Consider the following 9996-nt stretch of genomic DNA (forward strand, 5'->3'; position numbering starts at 1 on the left):
GCCCCTCGGGGCACAGGCTGGCCCAGGTGGGCGCTGCCTTTCCCCCACCAAGGCCCAGGGGTGGCTTGGCCCCCAGGAGTGGAGAACTGGCCCAGGCCCATGGGGTAGTGTGGGGAGCGGGGGAGTGAGACTCCCCCATTCTCCGCTTGAAAATCCCATTCAAGGAAACTCACTACGAGTGAATACAGATTGAAATGGAAACTGAGATTGCTTGAAGTCTCTAAATTTTAAAAAGAAGCTCCCTCCCTTGCCCTCCCACCTCCCCCCCCCAAATCCTGCAGGGCCTAGGGAATCAGATATATCCCCCTCTGGCCCCCAGAATCCCCCCAACTGTCCCGGGGGGGTGGAGAGCGGCTCCACGTCTTGATGACAATATGCCATACTTGACGACGTTAAGTCACAGACTTATTCAAAACGTTGGTTCCCCTCCACTTCCATCTGGAGAGAGAGAGAGAGAGAGAAAGAGAGATGACAGTCAGTAAGACCATTAGGAAAGAGAGGTTAAGGATGTGGTGCACTGTTGGCACAGAGTAGGGGCTTCAGATATGTTGGTCCAATGACTGAGTGATCACCAGAGGCTCAGCAAGGTAAGGGAGCAATTTGGGTGGATGGAGTGAAACTACAACTGTAGTTTTGGAAAGGATGGAGCCATGAGCAAGGAGCCTCCAATTGGCCAGGGACTAAGTTTCACTTTCTTTCTCTCCCAAACTTCTACAAACCTTTGCTCTGTATTCTCTTTAAGGTGTAAGAATGCTAAGATAGAACACTAATCCTTCTTCCTTCAATTTGTTATGTGACCTTAGGCAAGTTTCTTTCTTTAACTCTGGGACCTTAGTTTTCTTCATCTGTAAAATGGGTGGTAATAGCTGGTCTAGGTCCCTCACGGAATTAAGAAGCACAAACCATTACCAAGGCTTCTCTTGTATTGCAGACCACCCCTGCCCCTGGCCTCTAGGCACACTTGTCCAGAACATCTGTGCTAAGTTTTTCACTAGTTCTTATCCTCACTGCTACCCTGGGCAGCAGGTGTTGTTATCCTATTAATAAAATTCGGGCACAGAAAGGGGAATTTACTCATCTAATTCCACCTGTGTCTCACTGGCAGGACAGGGACTTGAGTTTCTGAATATTTTGGTTGGACTTACCTTCATGGAAGCTGTCTTGAACTTGGCTCTGGAGTTGATGCAACTCATCAGTAAACCCATCGTAGGGGAATGCTGAGACACCTGTCTCAAAGGCGGTTTCATATGTGGCCAGGTCCTCCAGGAAGCTGTGGTCTTCTGGGGACAGGTTGTTGCAAGGCGATGAGGCCCCTTCTGGGACCGCTGCCTCAGGATCCCCTGAACTCCATTCCCCATTGGGGTCTGGGGTAGAGAGATCCATGAATATGTCTTCCACGGGCGTCTCTTCCAGGAATATGTTATCAGGGTCAGCCAGGAAATCCAGCTCCTGGCATTTCCAGGGTTTCAGGTCCAGGCTGAGCACAGGGGGACCAGCCCCCGGCAGGGACAGGTTGGAGTCCAGAGGCTCCAGACCTCCAAGTGGCTCCAGCCCGCCTGTGCCAGCCTCAGCTGAGAAGGGCCTGTCCATGCCCTGAGCCAATTGGCTGATCTGCTGGATGAGGCGGTCTATCTCATTCTGCTCCTTCTCAGAGTAGTGGAAGAAACTCTGTTTGACTGGAGAGGCCTCGGGTGTAAGCAGGCCTTCGGGCACCAGAGGGACATCCACAGAGAGGGGGCCCCGCAGCTGGGCTAGGGCCAGGAGCGTGCAGTCCCCATTACCAGGGCTGCTAGGACTTGGGGGCAACTTCTCATAGAGAAAACTGCATCCCTCCTGGGTGAAGTAAGTCTTGGTGGGATTGGGGCTCAGTTGCTCTGGGAAGGTTTGGCTGGGGCTGTTGAGGTGTGCTTGGAATGCCGTGCTGGGAGGAGTCAGTTGTTCATGGGCAGGACTGCCCAGAGGCTCTGGGAAGGTGGCAGTACTGGGAAGCAGCTGGTCTGGGAAGGCAGAGGTGCAGGGAGTCAGTTGATCTTCATAGCTTCTGGCTGAGCTTTCAGTCAGCCGGCCTTGAAGTGGGCTCATCAGTGGATCTGGGAAGGTTGCACTGCTTGGTGTCAGTTGATCAGAAAAGGTGGCAGTGCTTGGAGTCAGCTGTTCTTGTAGAGAGCTGGATGGAGTGGACAAGTGGGTCTGGAAGGGCTCATGGAGGCTGAAGAGGAAGGCACAGCCTCCTGGCTGGTGGGGTGTGTAGGGCGGAGTGCACACAAGATCCTTGCTCAGGTCTGCTTGAAGAGAAGGCTCAGGGCCAGATGGGAATGGCAGGTAACTAAAGCCCAGCTCTTTTTGGGATTGGGGAAGCTCTTCTGAGGTGGAGGCAGCACTCAGCTCTGGTGCCCTGGAGAAACTGGTGCTTCTGGGAGCTCCCAAGGCTGGGGGGAAGAGTGGGTTGGGGCTGGAGCACTGCTCTTGAGAAATGATGTTCTCAGGGAATGAGGACAACATGGTTGGGGTGCCCAGAACATAGGCTGCCTGGGTGTTTTCAGAGTTCAGCTGCTGGCGGAGGCTCCAGGCTTCTGTGTCACTGGAGAAGAGAAAAGAGGCAGATGGTAAGGGTCTGGTGGTCTTTCCCAGAGCAGTTTCTGATTTTTAACGCCTCCATGGCCCACCTCAGTTGCCCTCCCAGCTCCTGACTTGCAACTCACCTGATTGGGTAGTTATTAGCAGTAATGGGGCCCTCTGGACCTTCTGAGTATAATAGGCAATAAATCCATGCCCAGCCTCCAGGCTTGGCCTGCAGTCTCACCACCATCTCTGCCTGAATATCTCCACTCTCAGCCACTGAAGGAAAAGAAGAGATGCAGAGTTAGGATATTTATCAGGTGACACCACCTAAACTCCCCTCTTATTGACCTTTCCACTAAATTGGGGTATCCATGACATCTCCAGTTCTGACTACCCTCACCTGCACCACTCAGCTCCCCGCATTGACCTCACCACTTGGAGTCTCCCAGGCCTGATTCTATTCTCACTTTGACTCCTCACCCTAATGTTCACTCTATAATATCCAAAATTGTTGGCCTCTGTTATCTCCCCAGCATCAGTCCTGACCACAGGCATTCTTGGTTGGATCTCCCATGACCTTTCCCAGAGCCCTGTCTTATCCCCAGCCTCTCTGGACACTCACACAGGCGGTAGTGTTGAGCAGAAGCGTGGGCCAGGTCCTCGGGGTGCAGCAGTCCATACCATGATTTACAGAGCAGTTCACTGCGCTCAAAGCCCAGGTAGATTAGGACACTGGGAAGGTGGAAAGGGTGTGGTCAGCTTTCTGTTTTCCCTGATTTATACCCAGGCATCTCACTCCCTCCCAGGTCTTCTGCCCCCTTACACCCATCCTCCCTGCTCCTGACTCCAGAATCTAGGGTTCCCTCATCACTGACTTGCTTTCCTCCTGGAGTCTGAATGCTCTGGACTTACCTCTCAGAGATGTCCAGCAGCGCCAGGTCCTTAGCATGACGGCTCTGGAACATGGCCAGGAAGAGTGAGGCAGGGCCAGGGCCAGGGCCAGGGCGAGGTCTTGGCTCCAGTGGAGCACAGAAAGCTGTGAAAACAGGGTTTCCTGCCCAGTAGGCTCCAGGTGGATGAGCATGGAATCGGCCTCGAATAAGCACTAGTTTGTTGCCCGCACTCTGGCGCCTGAGGGATTTGGAAGTGTTGAAGCGACAGCGGAAGAGGCGATCTAGGTAAATGAAGAGAAAAGCTGATAAGAGGGTGGATTGTTGAGAGAGATAGCAGGTGGGGAGGAGCAGGGAAGTAGGAAGGAGGTTTTTTATTTGAAGGAGGGAGAAAGGAGTACTTACCAGTGTCCAGGGCAGAGGGCAGGGTGAGTTGCTGGCGCACAGTGAGGTGGTCAGCTGGGTCAATGATATCGTAGATACTGTCACCCTGGGCAACCAGGTCCACCTGGAGAAAGGTGAAGAGAAGATGAAATGACGTTTAGTGAAGGCAGCAAGAGTAAATCCTTAGCACATAGCATCTGGCAGTGTATAACCTCTCAAGCCTCAGTAATTCTCAGATTCTCAAAAATGGTAAGCTCACTGTGTCCCATTGTGTGCCCTAGCCCAAGCTGAGAAGACCCTCAGCACTCACCATGGAGTGTCCTAGATGTTCGCTCACACTCTCGGACAGATACAGTAGCTTCCCCTCAGCTGTGAACACAAGTAGAAATCCAGGTAGTGCCGCCACTATGTCTTCAAGCTCTTGAGATGAGAGAAGTCCTGTGGGGCCCGCCAGAGGAGTGCCTGCACGATAAGAAGATATGGTGGGTCAGGAGTAAAACTGGGAAGCAAAGCATAAGTAAGGAAGGCATGAACTGAGTTTCAGAAAATCTAGAGGAATTTCTCACGAACCTGCCTCTGCACACACCTGTTGACCCACTGCCCACAGCTCTTGCCCAGGCAACCTATTGTTGGATTTCCCTAGGCAGCGAGCCCTTTCACTTTTAAGTCGGGGCCAGGTCTTGAATTTCAGACCCTCGGACAGCGCTCAAAAGCCAAACGGGAGTTCAGCACCGCGAGCAGCGCCTCTCAACCCGACGGTGCTGTCAGCACCGCGGACAGCGCCTCAAGGGCTGCTGAAGAGCCCTTTCAACATAGAGAACAGTGGCCACGGTTGCCCAGGTTTGGGTGACTCCATCCCTGCAACTTCCCGGGCTTCCCTCCCCGGATTCCTGGAGTGCCTCTACGCTGTAGAAACTGGGGCCATTCTGTCCTGGCTCTCTTTTTCCCATAAGTCTGGCACCAGGGACACTATCCAGGCTCTTACCCTCATCCAGAACTAAGGTGAAGTCTGAACAGCGCTCAGGAGGAAAAGTAGGAAGACCTGAGTTCTCCAGGTCCCTTCTCTCCCCAGCTTGCCGCCACGCTGCCCTAGACACGCATCAGTCCCCGCGGGTTCCCTCAGCTCCACTGTCTCCGGTGCCCGCCAGCTCCAGTCTCTGGCAGCCCCAGTTTGCTCACCTCCAGCGAAGAAGACGCCTTTGCGAGTGTAGATGCAAGCGAGACTCATAATGTGCAGGTAGGACAGCCGGACCTTGTCCGCTTCAGCCAGAGGCAGGAGCTCCTTGAGGTTCCGGATCTCAGCGTTGATCTGGTCGCGGCGCGCCTTGGAGGCGCCCTTGGTGGAGCGGTACATGGCTAGCGGCTGCAGGGCTCCAGCTCCGGTGCTCCGAACACCTGCGTTCCCGTCCCGACGCACCGGTGGCTTCTTCCTCCTTGCTTCCCCGTCTCTCGCTCAGGCTCTCTCTCTCTCTCCTCTCCTGGGCTCCGCTCGGCTGCGCTGCCCCCCTCGACTGCCTCGTTCCGCCTTATATAGCTCCTGCTAGGCGTGGGGGGCTCGCTTCAGAGAAAGGGGGGGCGGGAAAGCAGGAGGCTGGGCTAAGCAAGCTGCAGCGGGAGCCACTGGCTGGGGAGGGGGGAGCGCTCCTCCTCCCTCCCGGGCTCCCGACGTCATCCCATGACGTAGAATGAGAACGGGAGGGGGGACGGGGGGAGGGGGAGAACTGAGGCTGCGGAGGGGGCCGCGGCTGGCTGCAGCTGAGCCAAGAAGCGGGCGCTGCGTTAAGAAGGCCTGAGAGAGGGTGCAGGGACCCAGGGGTCCTAATGTGTTCATCTGAGGGAAGGGACAGGGCAAGGGTTAAGGCGGTCTGAAGCCCCTGGCAGGAGAGTCTGTAGAGCGGAGGGAGGGGTTGGTTCCAACATTGATTTTTCTAAGGAAATAAGGAAATGGGGGAGGGGGAGGGTAGTCTACAAATTGTTCCTCGCTATTTGCTAGGCCAAGGTCATGTTCACATGGGGGGGAAGGGAGAAGAAAGATCATCCTTGGCCCCTGAGGGGTAGGTCGCAGCTGGGGTTTCTCTCTAGGGATTACTCAATCCGGGATTCCCTTAGTCACTTTCAAAGAACAAATCTCCTCCTCCTCCCCCGCCCCCCGCTTTCCAAACCCGGGTTTGGCATTTAGCAAGGGGCATTATATGGAAGTCTAAGTAGGGTGGGGTGGAAAGGGGTTCCTGAGGGAGAGGGGCCAGCTGAATTTGGCCTTGGTTCCATTTTCCCACAGCCAAGAATAGGAACACCAACACCAACGCTGTAGTCTGCAGTGATTCTCCGCTCCCCTGTCAACTAATTAACTGCAGCCACTAACAGGGGAAACTGAGGCATGGTCCCAGGGCAGGTGAGGATCTGGGTCTGCATCTAGGTATCCCTTCCCCCACCCCGTTGCCAGCCCCCAAAGCGAGCGGTTCCCCCCGCCCGACCGAAAGCCTCGGTCTCCCGGCGGGCCGGGGGCGGGGGCGGGGCCGGGGGAATCCCAGCTCCATATTAGGACAGGAATCCTCCGGCGGCTGCCGCGCCGGCTGCGGGCGGGGCCTGGCTGCCTCCGCACCGCGCCGGAGGGCTCCCCCCGTCTCCGGCGGGGAAGATGAGGAAGCAGCATAGAAAAGAGGGGGCTGTACTGAACCCTCCGAGATTCCCGCATCTGCTAGGGACCCCTGACTCCGTGAGGTTGTCCTCCGTACCCCCCTCCAACCTCCTCCCCATCCTCGGGGCTAGGACTCCTCATTCTGTCTCTCAACCTTCAACTCTCCACTTCCTCCTTCCTCAGTCCCGGCTAGTTTCTGATTTCAGTGCCGGCTTGGTGGTCTGTCTTAGCTTTGTGCGCCCTCTCCCCTTGCCCCCCACCCCACCGCAAAAAACGTTCCCCTTCTGCTCTCTCTCTCTCGAGACTCTTCCATTCTCCAACGTTTTGCCTCCATATCACGTCACCTTTGTGCTCTCTCCTTCTTTCTTTTTTATCTTTTCAGTACAGATGATTCCTCTCTACAGGGGCTGAGGAGTGCCTATCTTTTCCCCCAGCATCCCATAAAAGGAGAAGGAAAGTGGGCTAGGGGACATTTTATGTGAAATCTTATTTGGTGCAGTAGGGATCTGGGTGAAATCACTTGAGAGGCTGGAAATGAGACCACTTAAAAATTGGGGAAGAGGGACTGGTCTGATTGTAGAAAGTCATATAGAAAGGGTGGGGATAAACTTTGACACCAAGAAGCAAAATTTGGGATCAAAGAACCCCTCATTCCCATGGAAAAGGGTGGTGGCAAGAGACGGAGAGTGGGAGCAGGAGACAGCCAAGGAGAAGGGTGTCTGGGCGTCCGATCCTGACCTCTTGTGCCATTTGGCAGAAGTTGAACCATCTCCATTAACTCTCCTGTGTTTAGTGGCACAACTGAGATGAAGGGAAGAGGTGGGCGGGGGGCATGTCTGTCTGACTGTCTTTCTGTCTGCCACTCTCTCTAACCCTATTTGTCTGGATTACAGAGAAATGGTTCCTTCAGGAAGCATGTCTCTGTTCCTCTTTCATCTCTATCTGACCCCTGATGTATCCACTCACCTCTAGCTTCTGATCTCTGGACCCCTTGATTTCAAGCCCTTGATCTTTGGACCCTATTCTTGTATGAAAATCCAGGGCAGTATTCCAGCTTTTTTCACCCATTGATGCTTTAACCTTGGCATGGTGACAATCTTAGTGTCCTTCTCTATGATAAGAACTGTTAGTTGGTTGGATCCAGCCAGTCTCCCAGTAAGCAGAACAGACCGGCATTTAAAGAATGGGGCCTTGACCACTGTCCATGGTTCTGAAAAAATCATCCTTGAAGTCTTTTGGCTATGGTCTGCCTGGACATCAAAATAGAGCTTGAGGCCACACAGACCTCAGAGTGAGGCCCCCGATAGCTGTCCGCTTCTCCTCTGAAGATGAATATGGGGGGGGGGGTTTAGGGACCCAAGGTGGCTGAGCTAGAGGAGTAAAATAAGCATCCGAGGAGAACTAGCCAAGGGAAGAATCCTTGCATTTTTCCAGAATGGGCTGGGGGAAGGCCTTCTGGAAAGAAAGAAGGGTCTAGAAAGGGACAAGGGAGGGGGAAGATAAGGGCTTATCCCAGTTCACCCACTCTAATTCAAGTTGAGAAGCTCTCTATGCCCCAATGTCTCCTCTCCCTAGGCTGGCTCCCACTCCCCTTGCCTCCCACCTCCGTGAAGCTATTTTTAACTGTGCAGAACCAAAAATAGCTTGGCAGCAGCTTCAGGCCGTGGGAGAGGAGCTATTTATATCACCAGTGACGGTTCTAAAATAGCAAGCAGGAGGAGGGGGGCGGCTGGCACGCTAGAGAGCTCCTGGCCGCTGCTAAAAATACTGGCAGTGTGAGTCATCCTGGCCTGGCTGAGTCACCCCACTCTCCCCCCGAATCGGCAGGCAGCAGCAGCAGAACAGAACAGGCTAAGAATTGGAAGCTTGATATGGGGGAGGTATCAGAGCCCACCGTTTATGGCAAAGTGGGCAAGAAGTGAATTGATTCAAGAGGGGCTTTGGGGTGAATGTGCAGAAGGAATGGGGGGAGGGAGCTTGAGCCACCCAGCTAAACCCACTGGGTGAGCCTGAAGTATTCCCAGCTATGCATTGCTGTTTAGGGATGCATGGGCAATTGAAGAGAGGGAGCCAGACTGAGGGTGTGCTTGTGTCTGTCTGTCCACTTGACTGTGGCTATATTTGTATGTCTGTGTCTGTCTGCATGTATCTTTGTATCCTTGTGTTTATATCCTTGTGTATTTATGCATTTGCCTGATTCTGTGTCTGCCTTTGTGAAAAAAAAAGTCTACCATTTCCTGTGTAATGTGTAGTTCCATGTATGTGACTGTATGTTTTCATATGTTCACAGCTTTCTGTGCCTCCTTGTCTCTGTGTGTGTTTGTGTCCATAATGGCAGTCTGTTTTGTGCCATTTTTCTCAGCATCCAATGGAGAACGTAAATTTGCATGCTTCCCGGTCCCCAATGCACCTTTTATTGCCCTCTCTGATATCACTTGTTGGGTTCTTGCACCACCTATCCCTTACTCACCTCTCTCCACCCAGCATCGTCTTTTCTTTCCAACACTTGGCCCCCAACCATTTGTGGAAGTGTGTGTTGCATGCAATCTCTAGTAAAAAGATGGAGGAAGGGAGCCCCACATGACCTCTCCCTTTACTCTTGAATTATCCTGAATCTTCCCTGGCCTGCAGGAGTAAGTGGTTTTCCATCGCTCCATATTTGGGGCGCTGAGGGAAGAGAAGGGCTTTCTTTAGTTCTAAAAAAAATTCCTGGTGTGGGCACAGGCATGCGCAGCACACACACACACATACACACACAACTGAGAGAGAGAATGAGAAGAGAAAAAAATATCAAGGTCCCTTCTTTACTGAGACAAGCTCTTTGCATCTGTTGCCATGGCAACCCGCCCACTCCTTCCCCGAAAAATCACCAAGAAGAGGTGATGGCATTGAAGACGGATTGGCTGATTTTTTTATTATTTTTTTCTGAAAAAGGTCTTTTTATAGCAAGAACAGGCCGTGAGATCCCTTGCTCCTGTCTTGCCAGCCTTATTGAGGACCTGGAGAGACATCACCCCTCAACCACTCTCAAAAGAAGGTGTATTTTTTCCAGAGATTTTGGGGAGGATGGCCTCCCGAGAGGGAAATGGAAGGTGATGGAGAGGGGGGTGTCTGCTTCTTTAGAACAGTATTGAGACTCCTGGTTAAAGCTGCTTTTCTGGATATTTGGGGCAAGAATCTTTCTTGACAGAGGGCTGTTGAAGTGTATTCTGTTTTTCCCTGGACAAATGTGTTTATGATATGAGAAGGAGAAAGAGAGAGGGAAGGGAGGAGGGGAGGGAGTGAGAGAAGGAGAGAGTGGGGGTAGAGAACCACTTTATGAATCTTCAGAGCATATGACAAGATGCCAAAGGGTGCAAGATCTCAGTGATGGTCAGACCAGACAGATGGACAAGATGGCTCAAGAAACAACCATTAATGCAACTGATGGTGCTGCGAGTCCCCTCCAGGTCACGGCTGTGGCCACTTGATGTGCACCCCAGCTGCCCTGGTACATAGGTAAATGACCTGGGGAGCACTGAA

The 9996-nt window shown here is 53.1% G+C and overlaps 1 protein-coding gene across 2 annotated transcripts; it reads right to left on the reverse strand.

The window, feature by feature from the left end:
* Positions 1 to 308: 308 nt before the first annotated feature.
* NPAS4 (neuronal PAS domain protein 4) lies at positions 309 to 5319 on the reverse strand. Of its 2 annotated transcripts, XM_029957492.1 has the most exons (8): positions 5016 to 5319; positions 4147 to 4298; positions 3858 to 3960; positions 3475 to 3736; positions 3185 to 3294; positions 2703 to 2838; positions 1146 to 2581; positions 309 to 438 (listed from the first exon to the last, which is right to left on the reverse strand). In XM_029957492.1, the coding sequence occupies exons 1-8, from the start codon at positions 5188 to 5190 to the stop codon at positions 410 to 412; spliced, it is 2403 nt and encodes an 800-aa protein (XP_029813352.1). In that variant the 5' UTR covers positions 5191 to 5319; the 3' UTR covers positions 309 to 409. The 2 variants fall into 2 exon arrangements, with proteins under 2 accessions (XP_029813352.1, XP_029813353.1); XM_029957493.1 differs by lacking the exons at positions 3185 to 3294; positions 3858 to 3960; positions 4147 to 4298; positions 5016 to 5319 and having other exon boundaries at positions 3475 to 3646.
* Between the last annotated feature and the right edge of the window lie 4677 nt (positions 5320 to 9996).

The sequence above is a fragment of the Suricata suricatta genome, chromosome 11 (genome assembly GCF_006229205.1).
Source record: "Suricata suricatta isolate VVHF042 chromosome 11, meerkat_22Aug2017_6uvM2_HiC, whole genome shotgun sequence".
NCBI classification, from domain to species: domain Eukaryota; kingdom Metazoa; phylum Chordata; class Mammalia; order Carnivora; family Herpestidae; genus Suricata; species Suricata suricatta.